Below are 23,639 nucleotides of genomic sequence, written 5' to 3' on the forward strand. Positions count from 1 at the left end.
ATTATAAACCAAGGTTTTCATGTTATCTTGTTTCATTTCTTTTCTATCATTGAATTAAAATTTACATGATATCTAACCACGTAGCAGACCCCAAATTTTTTCTAAAAGACTTCGATGATATATGACCATTTTTACATGTGTCATGGAGTTGAAATTATCTGCTTGGCATGTACCTATGATACTGAAATGTTTCAATGTTGAAGTTACATTTGGTCAAGTCCATTTATTTACAATAGAATCATGCAAGATTATTCTCTTTCAATTTGGATGGGGAGATGGTGCATCTATTTTTCTGGATGACACTCCATCTAGCTAATGATCTACTAATTGAGTATTGTCACTCTTTCATTTGCCAGACCTAATGACTACTAGTAAGGCTGCAAAAGCCTTGAAGAAACTTCAAAATTCATACGAGGTACATTTTGTTGTCCACCTTTTAATCTTAGTCGGGTATTTTCTTAAGTTCAGTTTGTCACCATTGAAACAATCTATTGTTGCAGCTGTGAAACAACGTTGCTGTCATTGTGACATTGATAAAGCAGAACTTGAATGGAAGCTAGGAATTTGATCTCGATATATTTGTTGTAGGTTGTCGGAGTGCACCATGTGGGACTGCTTCCATTTATTAAAGAAGTAGCTCAGATGAATGACTCTCAACTTAATATTGGATTGGCATGCACTACTGCATTAGCTGGTGCAGCAGTGCTTAACCATGCAGAAGTCATATCCTTTCTTAAGGACGATGTTGGCGAATGAATAATTGGTGCACGTATCCGAGACAATTTGTCAGGTACAATGGGCTTCTCACAATTTATTGTTATCAGCTAATAAAGTTTATTACTAGTTTTTTATCACTATGCCCTTTTTTTCAGCATTGCGCATTTGCACATAATATCCTAACCAAAAACTTGGAATTTGGCTAATCATTAATCTTTTCATTTAAAGGTTGCTGTAAAATTTAAGAGGTTTAGTTCTTTGACAGAAGTTAAAGACTCAAATCCCTGCAAAACAAGATTTTGACATATGGTAGCTGTAGAGGTGGGACCTTGCTATCAATTCGGGAAAAAAATTGATACATGAACAATTCTAGTTCTATTCGATTTTGGTTGCAAAATTCCGATCTTAGCTTATTAAAAGAACTGAACATGGGATATGCTTGGTCCAAGTCTAGGGGATCTCTGGAACTCTAAGAACTAGATGTATAAAGCTTTTTTGTTTCCTCTTATTTATAACTTTGGTTATTTATTTGTGATTTCTGATTCCTTGTGGTCTTTTAACAGGCTATCAGAAGAGATGGTTGCTTGCATGGCAGTGGAGGCAATATCAATATTGGGAAAGCTTCACTTGAGAGGTTGAATTATGCTTTTAATTTACTTGATGCAGATTATGTCACCCCGCTAGTACATACGAAACTTTGAAGATAATGCAGGTCTTATGATCCATTTGTAAGTTCTTTCAAGCCTTAGATATATTAGTTACAAAGCTTTTTTATTTATTTATTTTGTTTGATGCATTTTCTGTATACTATGTTAGGGACTTCTTTAAATGATGATAGAAGTTAACTATGTTGATCAGAGATGAGAACAAATTATAATGTATCCCTAACTATTGTATCTTCTTCGAAAGAAATCTTTCATGGTAGTGCTTTAAGAAATAAAAGTATAAAACTTGTTTCAACTTCATGTATAAAAGCAGAGAATTCATGACACATTTCGTGATGAAAGGATCTCAGAAACATTCTGATTCAGTATATGTTGACAAGTGCATTTCGTTGTGTCATTGGTTAACTCTGATACGTAAAAGCTTATTAAGTCCGATTACTGAAAAGTACTAATGTTTTTTCCAATGAACAAGTGGCAAACATTCTTAGCAAAGGTCCATCATGTATCATTTTGACTAGAGTGCTAGACAAATATCATTTATTGTTGACATATTGGTTTGTTGTGATTTGTAATTTAGCTGATGGGCACTTGTGGAAGAATCCTAATATTCATTAAGCATCTATTTTAAACTTTAAACACAGGTGATAGTATGTAATTATTTGCAGTTTTCACATGGAAGACGCTAATTAAACATGAAAGAATGACATGTTCTGATTTACCAAAAGTGGAGATATGAAATAAGTGAGATGAGAAGAATAAAAATAGTTTCTTAATACTGCTAAAAAAATTTGTTGGAAACTAGACTTACATGCATGTGCATTAAGGATTTTGCATGGCACTTATACTATTGTCCTTTTCATTTGTTGGTTTATGTTGAACTATATAACATTCTCTTTATAGCATCATTATTTGCCCCAGTCGGCAAGCTGTCACTAAAGTAGTATGATATTAATTTACATGGGGTTTATGTGATCAATGCACAAAACTATGTTCCTGGTAGGGTGTTGGTTGGACAATGAGTATTCAATCTTTACTTAACCGCTGCAAATATAGAGCATAACCTCTAAGTTGGAAACTAGATTCCCTATGATTTCTTTTGAAGAGTTGGAGTTAAAATTAGTTTACTTGAGTTGGTTGGAGTAAAAACATTTTTATATGTTTTTCAATCATATAGTTGTTCTAAATGTATCCAGCATTGTTAAACTCATTTTTCTTTAAAATCCTTGATTTGAGTTTCAACCATTTAAATTAAAATTTCCTTCAGTAAAATCTGTGATCGCAACCTTATTGAAAGTAGTTTCAATGAGTATCCCAGATGAAAATGACACCGCATTCAAGATTGAGGTCTGAGATTTAAATATGTTTATCGCTTTATATTAGTGGGATGGGATTTTCTTTTATTCTAATTTTGGTCGCTCTTTAATTATCAGGGAAAGAATAGTGCAATAACAGTATGTTGGCTTCTAGGAATTGGATGCCTTTTCCCATGGAACAGTATGTTGACAGTGCAAGATTACTTTGTCACTATGTTCCCGGTATTAGTCCTTCTCCCCCTTCTTCTGCCTTTAGTTTATTATTTACACTGCAAGTACACTTATATACCTTATCCCATATAATTTACACTCAAATATGTGACTAATACAAGTACTTGATCCTTAATGAATTTAACAAAATTTTATTCATATAGTTTACAGCATAGAAGTATACATTTTTGGAGCTAGATTGATGATGATTTCATTTAGAATGAGATGTTAATCTAATGAAGTTGCATTTCTTTCTTCCTCCAGAGGTATCATCCTACTAGGGTTCTCACACTTGTATATCAATCTTTTGCACTCGGAACACTTGCAATTCTAACATACAATGAAGCAAAGATAAATATGAGAAGACAGAACTTATTTGGATTTATCCTTTTCTTATAAGTTCCCTATTAGTTATAGTTGTTAAGTACTCTCTATATCCAAAACTTTTTGATCAAAATTTTTTTTTTGTTGGCGTTTTTTATTTTCTTTTTTGTTGAATGCCCAAAATGCCGTTCCAGATGCATCATCCATCTCAGTATTCATGACTCAAGTTGCAGACCTTGTAAAGTAAGTGTAAACCACTTAATACTAGCTTGTTTAGTCTTACTTTCTAAGCTGGAGGATTTTGGTGGGTAGTATTTCAATCCAATTGGGTTTCTTCTCTTCTCACTATAACCACCCCCACAACTACCACCATAACAACAAAGCAATTGAGTTTCTCTTCTTCTTTCTTTGTTCTTCTCTATTTCTACTTGACCTTGATCTTGTATCAGTCTAGTGGGCATGGCTCATAGCTAAAAATCAATTTTAGCTTCAGGTTTAACAGATGGGTTCACGGCTAGCCAGTTTGTAGAGTAGGTATTAAATTCTTTTACTGGTGTTTACTTCATTGTTTTCCTATTCAAATGTTATTTACCATGTGTTAGAAGAATCTCTTTACTTAATTGATTCCACTTAATTGGATTCCTCATTTCTATTAAAGTAGAACAATTACAAGGTTTTAAATAAATGTCCTAAATAGAATGCTCCTTGTTTGGATTCCTCATTTTTTACAGTAGGCTTTTCGTTTTTTGTATTCTACTTATTTTTTATGAGTTTAAATAAACCTTGTAATTGTTCTTTATGAGTTTTTTTATTTTTATTACTATATTTGAATGTTAGTTTGCTTTTTTGGAATACCAAATTTTGCCATTTTGCAAATACAAAAATGATCTAGAGATCTTAGCCATGACCAATCTGATAGCCGCATATCAACGGAACGAGATATGTTCTATTACTTTGGATTGATATCTCGATATACCAAATCTTTTTTGTGTAGGTACGAGAGCGCTATTAGGATTTCTTCAGAACAGTAGCAATGTGGGGGAAATCCAAACCTTGAGGAAAAGAAGAGGACGCGATAGAGCGGAGAGAGCTAGAAGTGATCAAAGGCATCATGACCATTTGCTTCTAAATGTGTTTTATTTCTAAACAATTATGTGACGTAATTTCATTTGTAACTGTCCACTTGCTTCAATTAGAGCTTGTTTAGTAATGAAATTTTAATATATAATATGAATTTTGAGTTGTTTAGTTTAATTTGGAGCTTGTTTGATGATTTTTGTTTTGTTTGTTATTTTTCTGATTTTATTTTTATATTATTATTTCATTTATTGTGATTGGTGAATTAGAGGACCACCTTATTGTTTGTTAAACCTTCATATTCGATGGCCATATTCTATGGATTTTTTTTTTTGAAGCACATTCTACAAGAAAATATTTGATAGTCCAAGGCCGTCAAAAAAAAAAAAATTTCTACAAGAGAATATTTGACGGGCTAAAACTGTCAAATATGGGCTTTTTTCACATAGTGACAGTTATTAACTTTTATTGTGATGTTTTTATAAATTTTTTTAATTATTATGGGCACTTAAGAAATTAGAAAGCATAATGCATGAGATAGCCTTTTGAATTTGTCCCGTAGTTTAGTTCCAGAATTTTTTGGGAATTTGCAGAAATCTTGTTATCATCAGATGTAAAATTGTTGTTTGGGATACTTATTGTCTCCTATTTTCTCTTCTTTTGGATACTCAAAACAGCGAATCATCTTGGATTTGAAGTGAAGGACATTATTAAAGTTGCAGCACGTGATTCCCCCTTTTTCATGTGGTATCTACTTTTGTATTTCCTTCGGAAATGGTTCAGGTTCTTTTGTAAACTTTAAACTGAAGTTAAAGGAAAGCAATGGAAATTGCAACCAATCACATTTGATGGTTTAAATCGTGTGGCTTGCATGACTTCCATCAAGCTTCCCTGTGTTCAATGAATTTCTTATTTATTTTTCTATGAACTATGGCTTATTTTTATGAGTCGCAAGATGGTTTAAATCACGTCTCTGGCATGAGATCCTTTTAATGTAGTTCTGAGGTATCCTTGTATTTTGAGATGGCTGTTCATGGTCTAAAATCTATGGTTCTGTACACTGTATTGCTTCTTCAGCATAGTGTTGAGCTAGTGTTGATGGAAATCAATTTGGCTTTTCTTTTTTCAAATTAATATTGTAGTAGTATTTTTAATTGACAATCTCAAAGTTATGCTTGCTTAAAATTTAGGTCCACATTTAGTCAAGATTGAGTTGCCCGAGTCATCAAATAGTTCATGAATGAGATGAGACTCCTACATAAGGGATTTACTTTCTACCTATTCTTCATTTTTTGTTTCTTTCTTTCCTGCTGATGCCAAGATGAGTTGGGACTCGGGACATAAAAAAAAGAGAGTTGGAAACCGATGCCAATAAGGCGCTAGCTTGCTCTCTCTATGTGATGCGATGTATAGAGTGAAAATGAGGACTTTATTTCCATTTTAAGTCAAGGGTATTCTAAAAATTCAAATTCAAAATTTAAAACTTTCACCAAATACATTTCAATTTCTCCCCCGAAGTACAACTTATACCCCCCACAATGCCAAGTTGACTCCTTGTCATCACATGTCAAATGAGATAAATCATTGAACTTGATATAACCTCATTAATAAATTTAAACTTCATGGACTAAATTATAATTTACATTCATAAAATTATAAATTTAATTATAAAATATGTTGGATTAAAAAAATCCAATCTCAATATTATATTTCTAGTTAAAAGAATACTTATTATAGTTAGAATTATTTCTATTGCCTTCGACATTACACGTCTAAGATTTAATATGACTCAGCTGACAAAAACCTTATATTTTGATAAAATAAGTAATTTTTTATGATTTAATATCCATTATCTAGATAATTTTAAAGTATATATATTTTAATCCATCTTATTTTCTAAAGAAAATTATAAATCTTTGAATAAATAATTTTAATGCACGTGACTCGCCTTTCACATTTCCATCCAAGATCCTTATATGACTAGTCCATTATTTTAAAAATATCAAACTAGTTGATAAATTAAACTCGTTCGGGTCAGTAAAGTTTGTGGAGAGGTTTTAAGGCTTTCCACTCCTCAAGATGTGTGTCGATCTTTGATGGAAGCTTTGTTCCGCTTGATTTTCTATAAGGTTTTTGTGTCAATTTATGTTTTTTGGGTTTCTCACTTTATTGACTGAGAAGATATCTTTGATGGTAGGTTTATTGTACTTAATCTACTGTAGAGTTTTTTTTGTGGATTTCTTCTCTCTGTGCTTTGTGTTTGATCGGCTAAGAAGAATCTTTAGATTTGTGAGAGGTTTTTTTGATTGCTTGATCTTCTGGGAAGGCTTTCTGTAGATTTTCTTCTCTTCAGTCTTCGTGCTTGATCAAGTGAGAAGGATTATGTTCAATATAGATTACAGATATAAAAATGAACAAGAAAGACTTTGGCAAGCAAAAGTCGATCTACAGGGACAACGAAAGATTCAATATTTCTTTCACTTCAAAGCCGACTTAGATTTAGGCAATCAAATTAAAACAGTTGTAGAAGAAATTACAACTAAGAAGGAGACTGAAAATAGAATGAGAAACGAAAAATAGTGTAAAGGTTAGAGAGACTAAATCCACCATTGCAAGTTATCTTAATATCTCGATGGTTTTATGTTTATCTCAATCCACGCAACAAGCCATTGCTCATGGATTAGAAGGTAAACCTATAAATTCCATATGAGATTCAAAAGTATGAGAATCCTTAAATAGGATAAGAATATTAGATTTTTGCCTTATGTTTGTCACTGAGTATGATTAAGTTTGATTTCATCTAATAAGCATGAATCATCAAAGTTAGAACACTAGATATATGGTCTGATAATCTCAATCTTAAGTGTCTTCACTAATGCACAATTTAGCAAAGGAAATAGAACTGATGAAAAATGATTAAGACAAACTCATTCCGGCTTCATTGACCTCTCTATGGAGAGTCTAGCCAATCACCACGAGGAATAAGATAAAATAGAGAGAACAGATTGGGGAAGACAATGGAGGTTCCTTGTCATTTTTTGATTCCAAAAATCAGCTTGAATCCCCTTGATTACACGACTTTGAAAATATGCTAAGAAGTATACTTGGATTACAAGAAGAAAGAAAAAACAAAAGGGGAAAAGAGGGTTCTTCAGCTCTCACTTTACAAGAACTCTTTTTCTCACAAAATAGAAAATAACAGAGTAAAATTAGGAAGAAGGGAGAGGGACTCTCTTTCCTTTGAGACAACCCCTCAATTTATAGAGTTTTCTTTTGAGTTTTCCGGTCATATCCGTTCTAGTTGCTGTGAGACAACTCCATTAATAAAAAGGCAAAACGACCTAAAAGTCATAGTACAAATCCTAAGGATGCTCCACCTAGGATCACCGCGGTGTACCACACCCTTACCACAACGCGATGACATGGATGAACTTTGCTTTGAAATTTGGATGTAAGTTCCATATTGGCTCAAGCATTATAGTGCTAGCTTGGCCTTTTCCATTTATCTCCGAATATTTGATTTTTTCCTGGAATCAAGAGAAATTCTTTAGTTTTGGAAATTTAAGTTGATTTGATTTTATTTGGGAAAAATAGCAATGAAGTGTAGGTAATCTCAGTGTAATTATGGTCCCAAAAATGATTTTATAGGACCTGATCACACCCCAAATCTCGATTTAACTAGTCCCAAGTAAAAAATAAATTTAACCAAAACCTCTTTTGTGAGTTTCATGACTGCATTTAGCACATGTAGTAAGCCCTTAAACCCTTAGGTTACCCTAGTAAACAAGTTTACCTCGTGAGGGTTTATAGAGAATATACTCATAAAATTTAAATATTTTTAAGATATCAACTTCAAAATCAATGTATGTAATGTAATTATAACAAATTTCACAAGTTAGTCAAAGGTCAATCTGAGTAGAGTTCTTTTCATTCCTCAATTTTTAAAAATATCTTGAGTGTGTGAGCAACTTTTCTGATTGTACAATAATTTTTCGAAACAAGTTTGTCCTTCTTTACTGCTAAGATGGTTAGGTCCACCTAAATTCTAACTCGAAACTGAACATCCTATTTATGATTGTGAGGTGTGGATGGTCACTTTAATACCTTTAAGGGCTTTATTCATGATATTCCAGTTTACTCACGTTTTTATCATTAATGGTTTTCACCCTATTGCACGATTTGGTCTCATTGGACTCTTTTTCATTTTTATAATTCTAGATATCTTTCTCACATTTTTTTTGCTTTTTATTTTTCAACTTGCTCACACGTTCCTATTTTCTGGTTTTTTTTTCGAAAAATAGGTAGCCATTTTCAAAATACTTAGTCTAATCTTATGGTTGTTTTCCAAGATATATTAACCCTAGTTATATTTTTTTTCTACCAACCAACCAAAGTACAAGGAAGTCAAAGTTCATTAGTTTTAAGTTTTCCCTACCATTTTAGACAACGAAAAAGGCAACTCTTGTTCCAAAATGAAATTTTCACTTAGTTTAATCAGAAGTGACGTGAGTTTTATTTTTAAATACTCTGTTTGCGAGAAATAAGAACTTGCAAACACAGATTGAACATAACCCCGGGTTGTTTAAAATTCCTATGATGACAATACATATAAAGAATTCGGAGAAAATATTCCAACAAAATATTACAAATATCAAGAATTAATTCACTAATGAGCTAACTTAGACCCCAAACATAAAAAAAAAAAAAAACCATTGTCCCCAATAAATAAAGAGCAGGAAAGAAAGAGATAGGTTAAATAAAACCTGAATTGGATTGCATTAAGTCACAAAATATTTGGATAAAACCAAAGTAAGTAGCCCAACAAGTTTTGAAATCCTACATGAAAACATACCAATGACAGTCCCAAACCAAACAAAAGATACTACCAAAAATAGCCTATGAACACATCATCACCAAAATAAAGTCCTAGCACACCTAAGAACTAAAGATATCACCAATAATATCTTATCAATAAACAATCCTATCCCAAATCAGAACTGGGGTAACCCTAGCGGGAGCACATGCTAGCTTCTCCTCTCGATAGGCCAAAAGTTGACACTATTACACAATGGTGGTCTGTTGTCCATCTTTAATTTCGTTGTAGTGCTCGTTGACTTTTTTCAATCCTTTGAAGACTTTAGAGAAGGTAGTGCGATGTCCCTTCTAAGGGACTTGTGCAAGCTAGGAGTCATCGTCGAAATTAGGACTCAGGGTGCACTCCTCGTTAGCTGCAAGTTCTTCAAATTCTTTCCCTACGCGCCCATACACGAGAACTATCATGCTCATCTCTACGAAGAACTTCCGAACTCCAAAGACCTTAAACACAAGTCTTGAAGGCGCAGTCTCCTATGAAGTCCTACAATTGTATGAGGCAACCCTAAGGTGCTAAAACAACAAGGGAAACTCTTAAGCGATGTTGGAGGATGCAACAATGAAGTAGGGTAGGATCAAAGCATAACTTAGGTTAGTTTGGGCATCGGTTAGAGCGTTGATGAGGAGGCCAAACATGTAGAAAGTGCACTCACTAGTCTGAATGGATGATAAGAGGTACAGGTGCTTGTTGCACATGAGCATGGTGTTTTGGGTGCCGAGAATGTTGTTGGCAATCCACCCAACACAAATATTGGCTTTTGAAGAGGCTGCTCGACTTGAGGCCATCTTCGATGCAGATGTTTTGGGTGAGTAAACCCAAATAAGTAACATAATGGTTGAAAGTAAAATGGGGTGTGCAATAACCTGACTCGAACAAGGGAATCCCCAAAATTGCTTCGATATCAGTACCATCAATGGTGAAAAAAATCCCATTGAATGGTGATGGAAGGAATTGATGGATTGACGGAGACAAACGATTGGTAAAAGGAGTGAACAGGTTCCTTGGTGTATTGTTCATTATCATCATACATGAGGGAACCCTATCCTTGTGCGAGGATCTCATTGTAGAACCATGCTCCTTGATTGGATTAGAAGGCATCGGAGAATGCAGCTTTGGGGAAGATAGATTGAATTTTTGAGGCCATGATCGCCATGAGGAGGATCAATCGAGCACTTGTTAAAAAAATAAGTGTGATTGGACTCAAGTTCACTGCAGCGCGGTTAATGTATGGTGTAGCACTATGACTGTGGGAAGTTGACATGCGTGTTTCCGATGGCACGGTCATGTAGTGGGTGGAATATTTTGATGATAGAGATTGGTTGTAGGGTAGGAAAAGAAAAAGAAAAGGAGGCAAAAAGATGTTGTTTGGTAGGGAAGAATGAAGAGATAGAGGGAGAATAGGGCTAAAGGTTTATAAAAGGATCCCAGTTTTCTAGGTAAAAAAGTTTTCATTCTTGGAAAATCCCTAGTAAATAAATTTTCTAGGAAAATTTTGAGATGGAAAATAAATTTTTTGAGAAAATTTCTTGCAAAAAAAATGCAAATTTTTTATCCTTTTAAGAACCTAATGGTGAGAAGAGGGAGTGAAAGAAATGTCTTATGTGGCTTACAAAAACATTTGCATGCTTTCTACATCTAGGGTTGCCGCTCGAAAAGCGCTAAGTTTATTGTCTTTAGCTAGACATGGAATCAGAGTTAATCATAGTATATAGGATTACTTATGAATGAGTCATTCTTTGTGGATGTTGGGAGTTGAAGGAAAGGTTTGAGTTGTTGTCCATTAAGTTGAAAAATGCTACCATTCGTGGCATTGAGAACCTTGATGTTACCACGAAGGTGAATGTTATCAACAACGAACGGTCCTATCCCAGGAAAGAGATGAAGGCAAGAGTTGTAGAGCTACACTTTATTCCCTAAATGAATTGAATTCCTCTGAATGTGCTTGTCGTGCCAGACTTTCGTACATCTTTGTAATGTTTAGTACTGTCATACGCACCATTACATAATTCTTCTAACTCGGTGAGCTGAAGTTTTCTTTACTCCCCTATCTTAACAAGATAAAAGTTAAAATATTTGACTGCCCAATATGCTTGGTGTTCGAGTTCGACTGGAAGATGACAAGTTTTTTTGAAAATTAGCCGATATGGACACATTCCGATAGATAGGAGTTTTGAAAGTCGTTCTGTAGGCCCACAGAGTGTTAGTCAAGTGCAAAGACAAATCTTTTAAAGTAGGATGGTTTTGACTTCACTATTGAAAATTTCAACTTACTAACTGGTTTGTGGGTGATATGAGGTGGTGACTTTTTGAGTTATGGAATATTCATGCATGAGGCGTTCAAATGCTCGGTTGTAGAAATGTTTTCTCCCATCATTGATGATGGCACAAGGAGTTTCAAATTAGGCAAACACAGTATTCTTAAAAAATTGAACAACGACCTTATGTTCATTAATTCGGTAAGCTGTGACTTCTACCCATTTTGACATGTTGTCGACTACAACTAGGATGTATTGAAATCCGTGTGAAATGAATAACGGACCCATGAAGTCAATGCCCCATACATCAAAGATTTCAATGATCAAAATTGATTGTTGGGGCATTTCATTCATTCGACTAAGCTTTCCTAGACGTTGACATCAATCACAACATTTAGCAAAGAGATGGGCATCGTGGAACATAGTTGGCCAATAAAAATCACATTGCAAAATTTTAGCTGCTATCTTCTTACCTCCCAAGTGCTCACTACATGCATGGTTATGGTAGAACTTGAGAATACTATTTTGATCTTTATCAGAAATACATTGGCAAATTATTTGATCTGGAAAATATTTGAATAAATATGGATCATTCCGAAAGAAACATTTGGATTGGGCGAGAAAGCGTAGTCGGTTTTGTTTATTCTAGGAAGTGGGTGTTTGACCTATCAACAAGTAGTTGACAATGTCAACATACCAAGGTATGTCAGGATTAGAAATAGTCATGATTTGTTCATTAGGAAAGTTTTTGGAAATCGAGAGGGAGTCAGAAGTAATTTTAACTACTAGTGTGGATAGGTGATTTACAACCACATTCTCACATCCTTTCTTATGTCTAATTGAGATCAAATTCTTAAAGGAGGAGGATCCATCATATTAAATTTGCTTTTGCATCCTTCTTGGCAAGAAGGCATTTCAGTGTTACGTGATCAGTAAATATCATTACTTTGGACTGATTAAATAGGAGTGAAATTTATTTGAGGCAAAAACTACGACTAATAGTTCCTTTTTAGTGGTAAAGAGTAATTGAGTTGGGCATCATTTAACGTGTTGCTTGCATATTGAATGACATGGGGGAGTTTTTCAACTCGCTACTGCATAACAACACCTATTGCATAATTTGATACATCGTACCTCACCTCAAATGGAAGGTCCCAATTGGGTAGTTGAATAATAGGTGCTAAAGTCAACTCAATTTTTAACTTCTCAAACATTGTTAAGTAGCCAGTGGTGAAATCGAAAGTGGTGTCTTTGACTAGCAAATCACACAAGGGTTTTGAAAATTTTTCAAATTCCTTGATAAACCATTTATAAAAACCTGCATGCCCTAGGAAAGAGTGAACTTCCTTCATAGTTCTAGGTAGAGGTAGATTAGTAATAAGATTGACTTTGGCCTTATCTATCTCAATTCCCTTATAAGTAACAATATGTTCTATGACGATCCCGAAGGTGACCATGAAATGACATTTCGTCCAATTCAAAACGAGGTTCTTCTCATGACATTTAGCTAAGACTAGTTTCAGGTGATTCAAACAGTCGTGAGAGCTTGATTCAAAAATAGAAAAGTCATCCATGAAGATGTCAAGAAATTCTTCGATAATATCGAAGAAAATGCTCAATATGCATAATTGAAAGGTAGTAGGAGCATTATATAGCCCAAAGGGCATCCGCATATAGGCAAAGGTCCCAAATAAACATGTGAAAGTAGTCTTTTCTTAGTCTTCAGAGGCAATGGGATCTGATTGTATCCCGAATATCTATCAAGAAAATAGTAATAGGCATGACCGACAACACATTATAGCATTTAATCAATGAATGGGAGAGGCAAATGATCCTTATGTGTCATTGAATTCAACTTCCGGTAATCGATACAAACTCTCCATCCAATTTGGACACGAGGAGGTATAAGTTCATTCTCCTAATTTGTCATGACTGTGACATCAGATTTCTTGGGGACTACTTGAGCTGGGCTAACCCATTTACTATCTGAGATGGGATATATAATACCTACATCTAATAATTTGAGGACTTCTCTTTAGATCACTTCCTGCAAGATCAAATTTAGTCTCCTCTATGATTTTTTTGAAGGTTTAGAATTTTCCTCGAAGGATTTGATGCATGACTACAAAAGGATTGATGCCTTTGATATCCGTTATGGTCCAATCACTAGCTTATCAATATTCTTATAGAATGTCAAGTAACTAATTTTCTTGCAACTTTTCTAGATTAAGTGAGATGATGACGAGAAAGTTCTCAACCTTTCTCGAAAATGTGTATTTTAACGTATTAGGCAATTGCTTTAATTCAAGCTTGGGAATTTCTCTAACTAATTGAGAAGGTAAAAGAGTAGAGAGCCTTTTACTTTTTGGTTGCCAATCCATCAAAGGGATGGATTCAAGAAGGGAGTTCACCTCATGGATAGTTTTCTCGTTATCAAACGCAAGGTCGAATTGGTCGAAATACTCTTCAAGTGGATCCATGTTTTTTACTTCTTCATAAGTATTATTGATCAATGTGTCGATCATGTTAATTTCTTTCAGATCATCCATGTCGGTGGATTGGAATTTATTGTGGAAGATATTCATTTTTACCTTTATGTCCCAAAAGCCAGGGTAATGATCCCATTTCGACATCTGATGACCGCATCAGATGTGGCTAAAATTGATCTTCTCGGGATAACTGGAATGTGATGGTTTGGATCGAAAACAGGTTCGGTGTCAAGAACCACAAAGTTCACAGGGAAGTAGAAATCTTTCACTTTGATGATCATATCTTCTACTATTCCCATGAGAATCTTCACTGATTTATCTGCTAGACTCAAAGTAATATCAATAGGTTTGAGTTCCCCTAAACCTAGTTGTTGATAAACAGAAAAAGGAAGAAGATTGAGACTAGCCCCTAGATCTAATAGACATTTCTGTATCATCGCCTTTCCTATGTGCACAAAAATTATGGGATAGCTAGGGTCCTTAATTTAAGAGGGAATCTGATGGATTGATCTAAACATTTTTAAAGACTTCTTAAATGCCTTCCAATTGTTTTGTTTTTATTGTCTATGAGTCTTTGCAAAAATTGGGCTTTGAGAATGGTTATTTGAGTTTTGAGTGGCGGAGATGTATCTTTTGATTAGTCTTCTTCGTTTGTAGGAGATGCACTTGAGGTTTTTCCTTGTGTCAGGACCTCCTTAGGCATGTGAACCTTATTGTGTAGTAACTTACCCGATCGTAAGGTATGGATGGCTTGATCAGAGTCATTAGAGCGACGTGGTTGACTTATTATACTACCCCCTTGGGACAGTTCCTCCTAGGTTGGGTATTATTTGGCTTGGAAATTGTCCTTTGTTTCTTTTTTTGAGAGATGAAACTAGTTGACCTAATTTAACCTCAAGTTTGTTGATTGCTTGCGCATTAACTTGATTAGTCTATGAATGGTTTTGGTTGGTTTGGATTTGTTGTTGTTGCTTTAACAACTCTGCCATCATTGATTTTAATAAAGAGTTTGTTTGAGAAATAGGGGGAGAGTAGTTGGTCATATGGTAGACGACGATTGTCCTTTGATCAGAATTCTTAGGTGAAAAGTAAGATGGTTGCGAACCAAAGATAGGTTCGCATTGGAATTAGATTGTCGGTTATAACTTTTCTGGAACCTTGGGGTACCTCCCAGTTGAATAGGTTCATTTTGTCGATAAGAAAAATTAGGACAGTACCTACTGTCAGGATGATATGTTTGACTGTACAAATTAGGAATGGGTTTCCTATACGTGCCGTAAGTTTCGATAGCATTGGCTTATTCGACTTTTACTACCGGCAAGCTAGGACAATTCTCAATAGAATGATTGGAACTTTCACAGAGCAAATATGATGAAGATGTCTCCGTTGCGACTTGCAAAATTGGGATGACCTCTTGGAAGTTGGTTTTGATATTGAAAACATCAAACTTTTTGTTCAAACTCATTTATTTGGGTGTAAGGCACAATATTTAATGTGGCTCACTTAGACTTATTGGGCTATGAGCTTTATCAACAAAAACCCAAAACCTAGGCATATAAGAGCTCGTTACAAGATAAATAAGAGTAAGAATTCTGTGAAGGAAATTAAAATAAAATTAAAATTTTACTGATAATTTTACTGATAAATACCACATCTTTCTGTGAAGGTATTGTACACTTTGTTTTGGATTGGAGTTGCTATAGGTGACGACGTTGCTATAATTTAATCAGTTTGCTTCTTGCAGTTTTAATATAAATGCCACTTAGTCTTCATTTATTGACGGACATTAGAAAATGCTATTAAAAATGACTTGGAATTTCAATGGTGATTCACCATTCCCAATTACAAATTAACATTGAAAACTCATTAGATTGTGCAGATGACCTTTATTGCAAGTGTATCCTTTTAAGAATGAATGATACGACCACTTAGTTGTTCCCCAAAGGACATGTGTTGGTCATCTACTTGTTGCCATGACCAACACATGTACTTGTGTTGGGCATCCATGAAGAAATCATTTTGCAAAAAAAATTTACAATTAGTACAATGAAATTAGATTGATATGGTACACTTCAATTATAATCATATGTACAAGAATTAATTCAATCTTCGCTACTACAAGTCTCTTCCTTCTATAACCCAAAACATTTGCTGAAATCTAACTAGAATTTCTGAACATATAGTATATACATTGTATGAATGTGTCAACACATTGGGTTTATCAACGTGTCAGACACTTCATATTAGTATCGACCACCTACACATTTGTTGTTGTAGCCTGTCTTTTTTCCGTGTTACATAAGCGTGCACTACCAATTGTACTCAAATTTGAATGCCAAAACATCTACCCGAGGCACATTGATGTTGGTTTAGGCATTTCTAATACAATGCCTATCATGCCATCCAACTCACCTCTACTGAATAATGCAAATATAATTCCATGCACAGCTTAATTCAATTCTCAATCCTTACAGAAAATATGGACCAAGACATGTTCACCTGTTACAATATGGAAAAATAGTGGTTTAATGTATTCATTAAAAAAAAAATTCAATAATTTTTCCATTGATTAAAGAAAGTCATTAATCCGTCCATTCAAAAAAATCCATTTATCTATCCATAAAAAATAAATTCAATTTATACATAAGAAAAGCCTACAATTTATTAAATAGATTAATAATATTTATTTATAATTTTATTGGATAAGGATTCGATTCTCGGTTCGGTTGGGTTCTATACAAGGTATCAACCAAGAGCTGAAACAAGTTGGTCGGTTCTCTACTTAGTTAACCCGGAACTGAACAGAAGTTCATTATAAACCGAAGCAAAGCAATCCAAAGCTCTCTCTTTGGTTCGGTTCTCGGTTTGAACCGGACCAAGTTGCACTAGATACAACTATATATAAGGGGCGAAACTTGTGGTATCTATCGAAACCCTCGGCTACGTCTAACACCTCAGATTCTACCCTAACTTCTCTTCTTCGAAACCATCGCTTCTTGAAGGTTCGCTTTTCACCCACAACACAATATCTTCTTTGAAACCATCGCCTGTTCTGTGTAGATCGCTTATGTTTATCACGTTACCAAGAAAAATCAAAATTTTCAGTCGCCATTAATGGCTCGGGTGAAGATCAAGTTATTTTTACGTGGTAAGTCGGTTTTTGGCCCTGATCTGTAGTGTTATTGAACCATTTCTTAATTTTTGTTTTACCAATGAATCCCGAACCCCATTCAGCAGATCAAGTGTTAAAGTTAAGGTTGAAAAAGTACAACTTTGATAGTTAGAATATGATTTTTCTGTCGATTTGGTTTTTAATCATTTTTTTCTGTTAGCTTTATCCAAAAATAAATAATATTCTGATTGATTGGAAACAAATACTGTTAAATGGCCTTTAGATGGTGTACAATGCTGTTAATTTTATTTTCTTTTAAAGAAAAAAAATGGATATGTGGAGATATGGCCTTTAGATCATTTTAATATTGCTTAGGCTCTCTAGTTTTTTGGATCATGCCCTTAGACACCAGTTTTAAATTTCTTTCCCTTCTTATTTGCTTTTTCATTGTGGAAAGTTTGAGCTGTATTAAATTTTGTGTTTGTAGGCCAATTGAAGGATATCTTCATAAAAGCCTTTAAGATGATAGAGATTAATTGTATGATATGCACCACAACCATGAGGTCACAGGTCCGATCCCAATTTATTATGGAATGCATGGACAATAGGTATTATTCCTATGTTCAATTTCTCTTTATTTTGGTTGGACGATTTTATTATCTCAAGTTGATAACAGGAATGAAAATTTTCAAAGAATTATGCTTTCTTGTTTTTGAATTTTAGAAAATATGTTTCGTCTAGTACTTTTCAATAATAGATTCCAATGAGCGCTTTCTTCTATTGGCGCTCAGGATTAGTTTTAGAAACTATGTTTTGCCTTGTACTTTTTAGCTTTTGCTTCAATTCGTTCTATCTTAACAAGGAAGAAGTTGCTCTTGTTGACAGCATTATGTCACGCATAAGCAATCTTGTCCAGGCGTCACAGATGCTGGTCTTGCCTGGTTTTGAAGCCCAAAGTCTTACAAGTGAGTTATGACCTTATGTCTTATTTGCTTTATGAGTGCTTCATTCATTTCCTTGTTTCTTGTTATTTTCTATCATTTTTTTTTTAAATTGGAGTTTAAAAGGATTTTTTGAAACTAATTTTTAAACTATAAACTATGGGTTTGTAATATTTCATTTAAAAGTTTTGTTTTTAAAAGGTTTTTAATCTTTAAAAAAAAAAAAGAATTGCACCCAATCAAAACCTGAAAATTTTCGACTTTGGTTTTGATGTTTTCTGAAAAAGCCGCACCCGAATTATTTGGTTTGGTTTCAGTTTTTCAAAATCTGAACCAAACCTGAATATTTGGGTTGGGTAGACCTGCATGTACATCACTAATTATTTGTTGTAATCCCGAAGAACATGTTTGAAGGCAATCAATAGACCCATTGAAACTCATAATTTAGCCACCTCATCCAGGAGCTTTTACATAAGCCATCACCATTCAATAACAGCAAACTAGGGGGGTCAATTGGGTACCCATTTAACCATAACCAGGACTAGAAACTTCGGTTTGACATCTCTTTCTCTAATATCTGATTAAAGCTGGGCCTTAAAGTAACATAACCGATAGAAAGCGAAACTGAGTAGGTTATACTCAAGGTACTCAAAACTGATTAGCTTTTCCATTTTTATATTATAAATAGTTGAAGGCTTCCAAATTTTTAAAATTAATAAATATTCTATAAAATTATCAAGTTTCCATTTAATCTATGTATTCTCGTTTAAAACATTCATCTAGAAGATTATGTTATGCGTAAAGAAGATTAATTTTTGTTGTTTGAAAACTTGGTGTAATATTGTCCCATATCTTATGAGAATAAATTGTAATTATGATGCTAATGCTTTTATAAAAAACGTGTTGTGTTCTTGAAAGGAAAAAACTTCGCAATGATTCACTAAAAAAGCATGTTTTCTCATGTTGTACAACGAAAAGGAAATTTTATAGTAAAGACGGAGTGCTTTATCACCACAGATTTTTTTCGTCTTATCTGTCATAAGAACTTGAACTGATGGATATCCAAAGCTTTTGGTGGCTCTGGTTTCAATTTCATTTATGTTGGAACCAATACTAAAAAGTTACGATGATTCCTATTTTAGATATCTTAGGAACCAATCTGGAAATGAGCCATTGGCACTCATACAACTTATCATTCAAGAATTTCCTCCAGCACACAATGTTCATCGTGTCATCTCTCACCACTTAATTTTATTAAAGAAAGTAAGACTTGCTCTCAATTAACATGACTGTTAGGCTTTGAAAGGAAAATACTTATTTCTTAGAGAGTGTTTTCGATCTTTTGGAGATTAACACACTTTTTCCAGTGGATGCATTTTTCTTTTAATCCCTAACATCCCAACAATGATGTTGACATGTGTTGAGGCTAGCATTTTCCAAGAAAGTATGTATATTTAAAAAAAATATAAATCAGTCGAACCAAATTGAACCATAGTTAGGCCAATTTGACAATTTTTTATTTAATTATCTGTTCAGTTTTTGAAGTTTGGAATGAAATTTAAATTATTTAGTGTTCTAATGTCTTAGTTAATTGTTAAAAAATAAAAGTCAATTCATTTGGAAGATTAAATGATATTTATGTAAGGTTTGACACACTTTCCACACATCGATGGAATCTTGAATGCATTCAATTCTTTCCATAAACTATATTTTCTACTACTAATACACAGAATGGGCTGGAATTTTCATATTATTTACAAAAAATTGTTATGCTTCTTTACAATTAATTTAAAAGTTCCATTCTTGATGAATCTCAGAGCATTATCGCTCGTATGAAATTTTTTATCAATGGGTTCATTTTTTATGATCATTATTAATGTTACGAGCAGCCCCACAAAAGATAAAAGAAAAAAAGAAAAAACGAGCAAAGAATAGCGGGAAATTAGAAAATGGAGAAAAGACAATAACTAAATAGAATGGTTGAACTCCCCTAGGATATGTTTGTAAGTGATCAAAATGACTATAATGCCCTGTGGATATACAAATATGTCAACACTTCCCCGCAAACTGGAGCAGCTATGTTTCCTTTGTCTATAGCTTGGAAAGAAACTCACGAAAACAACTACAACCAAAAACTTCAGTGAACACATCTCCCAATTATTCTTCAAAGCCAGGAATTTGATGTCCTTTAAGTTCAATCTGGTTGTCTTTTTTTATTCTAGTGAAACTGTATGTTAGAGATTCTGCTCAGTTATAAGCTTCGTTTGGTTGTTTATGATGTACTTTGGTAATATTCTTCTTTCATCTCTTCAATTTTCCTAAATTTTTTTTGTTAAATGTCTTGTTCTTTATCTTTCTTTATTTTGATTGCTTTAGATCCAGATGCTGAAGTGGCTTTATCACCAAAGGATTACTTGCCACAAGTAGATCTGTTTGTGAGATACGCCACAAGGGCTTCCAACGGGATCAGAACTTACAGCTTGCCAGGAGAGGCCCTATCCTTCCATGGAAGCTGAAGCAGTGTGACAAGTGCTCCAAGAGATATGCAGTTCAATAAGACTGCAAGGCTCATTCAAGAACAGGAGAATATAGATGTGAATGTGCTACCCTTTTTTCAAGTTAATATCTTAAATTTTTTTTTTTTTTAATGAAAATTTTCTCTAAGGTTTGTACATCTGTATTTTCTTTCTCAAAGTCCCAACTTATTTTGTCTTTTAAAATTTTAATGAAAAAGATTAGACACAAAATATATTAGAGGTTGTGCTCAATTATAAACTTTGTCTAGTTGCTCATGATGTAGTTAGGAATGAGTTTATTATGATATGTAATTGGGCACTAATATTCTACATTTATCTAATTATATTTGACCTACCTAATAAATGTTAACTGATTAACAATGATCAGGTCATAAAAAGGAAAAAATTAAAAAAAAAATCAATTATAGACTTTACTTTTGAGCTTGGTTTTTGAAAAAAAAGTCTTATATTCACTGTTGAAAGTATGATCTTTACTAAATTTGTGTGTGTAGCTCAAGTGAAGGATGTCCCAAATTCTTTGGGAGAAGTGCTTAATTGGATAATCTGTAATGCGAGGTCAATGGTCCAATCCCGAAGGTTTGTAGTAACTATTCCTTTCAATCAATTTCTCATATTTGTCGGACATTTTATTACCTAATGTTATCTCTTGCAGACAAAACTCATTTTTCTATCAATAATAATAATAATTTATTTATTATTTTGAAGGTAGGTAAGGAAAATGCAAATAAGTGAAGTATAAATCGAGAATCATATCTTCCTTATTATTAAAGTTTCTAGTTTTTGAATTTTAGAAAATATGGTTGGCCAGATACTTTTTCAAAATTAGATTCCAATTGACCGATCTCTTCTTTTGGCAGTTAAGATTAATGGATCCATTAATAAAATCATTTAACCTGACATGAATGTAATACATGTTGTTTTCTTAATCTTAATATTAATCATCACTCGAATTGAATCGTTGTTTTGTTCGACATCCGAATAGTCTTGATTGCTAACTAAATTGTCCATGTGCATGACATCCAAACAGCTTGGGTCTTGTTTGGTGTTAAAAAGGGATTTCGCTAAATTTTTTTTTGCTCTTGCTGGGATAGGGTTTTATTTTTACTATGAAATTTGATTTGATTGGAGCCTAGGATTTATTTATCTTGGGGGGCATCGGGTGTGCATAGAAAGGATTTTGTTGGATTTCTTTAACTACATAATCTCTTTTGACTTGTGTGGTAAGGAAAAATTTAACCTCATTCTTTCTCCACTTATAGTTCGTTATTTACGAATGCTATTAATTAGTATTACAATTTGAGATATTTTTATTCTTAAAAATTTAACCTTGTTTTGAAGACATTGGCACAAAATTATACTGAGTTACCCCTGTCGTTGTTAGTCCATCTATGAAATCTTTGGTGGAAAAATTTTATTCTATTGTATATTAATCATTAGTCACTTAATCCCTCTATGGCCCTTTGAGTATACTCCAATGTTCATTGTATTTTGTTTTGATTCAGTCACGACTTTTTTCTTTCTTAATATATGGTCTACGTTGTTTCTTGTTTCAGTTGTGTCAACTGGAACAACAACAAATGCTTGAAAATTTCAAGAGGATAAGCTAGCTGGATTTTCTCTGGTCATAACAGATGTCCACCCACTTAAACTGAACGATTTCAACTTCTTGAAATTTCTTGTTGTAAGTCAGTTGTTGCCTCCTTTCTTCCTGTAACTCATCTATTTTTCTAAGATTCATTCTTTATTTTGTTTTTCTATTATTGTTCTAGCTGACAAATCCTTATAATAATAATTATATATATTTTGCATCATAGGCAGTTCCAATGGAAATTATTGAGCAGATGTACTTCCAGGGATTAACTAGAGAAAGTGTGGCTAGCCATCATGCTTGGAAGTCAAGAGTCTATGAAACATTTATGAGCTTAAATACCCATTGAGTTTGTAGTACAAGGATCCCAATTTCCATCTAAAATCTAAGCAATTTACGAACTAAGGACACTGATATGTATTTTAATTTTTTTTATGTTAAGTAAGCAAATGGTGTAATAAGTAGAAAAATATTGTACATTGCTTGTTGGGACATACCCACTATATGTAATTTTTACTATTTTTGCCAAGTACAGGTTTAAAATAGAAAATTCTTCTATTGAGTGTCACTGCTTGTGGGAATTGACATTTTGATTTAAATGAATGTTATGTTTTTTTAAGAGCAAAAACACCAGTGCATCACTTTCTCTTTTGATGACTCCTCAAGAAGCTTCCTTGAATTTGCTGGAGCCAAATATGAGATCTTGGTTTCTGTTTTAGTACTTGTGTTCATGTGTTTTTGCAGCACAACTCTAAGACCGTATTCCATTAGAGACGGTTTTTTTTTTTTTTTTTTGATAAACAAGCAATAATATTAAAAAGGGCATTACAAAACTCGGGTATTTGAAAGACTCAAATGGTTCCAATAAAAGCCGCCTTACCAGTAAAGGAATTTTTTTCCAAATCAAAACCACCATGAGCAGACCAAATATCCTTAAGCGAAGCTTTATCCGAGTAACATGGGAAAAGTTCTACTAAAGCTCCTGATCCTCGCCAGTTGTGAAACATGAAGGAGATCTTCGCACCATCACCCATTAGGAATTTTTAGTTTCTAAGAAGAGAGGGCATTTGATGCACGATAGAATTCCAAATCATGGATGATTTGTGATTAGAAGCAGTTTGATATAAGCTTTTATTATTTAGATACCTACCACGCAAGAACTCAGACCATAATGCCTTTTTGTTAACATCTTCCAGCATAATTTCTGCATACCTACTTTGTGGATATCTGCTGGGTGTCGAATACCTAAACCCCCTTTTTCTTTTGCCTTTGCCACCTTTTCCCAATTAAGAAGATGCAATTATTTGTTTTCTCCAATGCTACCCCACAGGAAATGGGCAAAATATTTTTCAATCAATTCAGTGACATGTTTTGGGATCGGGAGGATGGATAAAAGATAGATTGGCATTGAACCGAAAACATGCTTTAGGAGGGTGAGCCTACCTCCATCCGAGAGAAGTTTCGACTTACAACCCGCTGACTTCGATAATTTTCTCAACGAGCTCATTACAACTTTCTCTAGTCAATCATGAAGAGAT

The 23,639-nt window shown here is 33.8% G+C and overlaps 2 protein-coding genes across 6 annotated transcripts; one reads left to right on the forward strand and one right to left on the reverse strand.

Moving 5' to 3' along the window:
* Positions 1-14,027: 14,027 nt before the first annotated feature.
* Positions 14,028-14,360, reverse strand: LOC147386823 (uncharacterized). The gene has a single exon (XM_086424624.1). It carries the CDS (start codon positions 14,358-14,360, stop codon positions 14,028-14,030), a length of 333 nt encoding a protein of 110 aa, XP_086280750.1.
* Positions 14,361-16,842: 2,482 nt separating this feature from the next.
* On the forward strand, positions 16,843-22,735 carry LOC147386824 (uncharacterized). 5 transcript variants are annotated; one of them, XM_086423257.1, is made up of 7 exons: positions 16,843-17,188; positions 17,523-17,643; positions 17,921-18,000; positions 20,353-20,594; positions 21,005-21,089; positions 22,067-22,194; positions 22,328-22,735. In XM_086423257.1, the coding sequence occupies exons 2-4, from the start codon at positions 17,558-17,560 to the stop codon at positions 20,490-20,492; spliced, it is 306 nt and encodes a 101-aa protein (XP_086279383.1). In that variant the 5' UTR covers positions 16,843-17,188; positions 17,523-17,557; the 3' UTR covers positions 20,493-20,594; positions 21,005-21,089; positions 22,067-22,194; positions 22,328-22,735. The 5 variants fall into 5 exon arrangements, with proteins under 5 accessions (XP_086279383.1, XP_086279380.1, XP_086279381.1 ...); XM_086423254.1 differs by having other exon boundaries at positions 16,843-17,071; positions 20,353-20,570; positions 22,328-22,730; XM_086423255.1 differs by having other exon boundaries at positions 16,844-17,071; positions 22,067-22,198; positions 22,328-22,732.
* Positions 22,736-23,639: the final 904 nt, after the last annotated feature.

This window comes from Akebia trifoliata, chromosome 14, assembly GCF_017979445.1.
Source record: "Akebia trifoliata isolate Shusen 1 chromosome 14, ASM1797944v1, whole genome shotgun sequence".
Lineage (NCBI taxonomy): Eukaryota > Viridiplantae > Streptophyta > Magnoliopsida > Ranunculales > Lardizabalaceae > Akebia > Akebia trifoliata.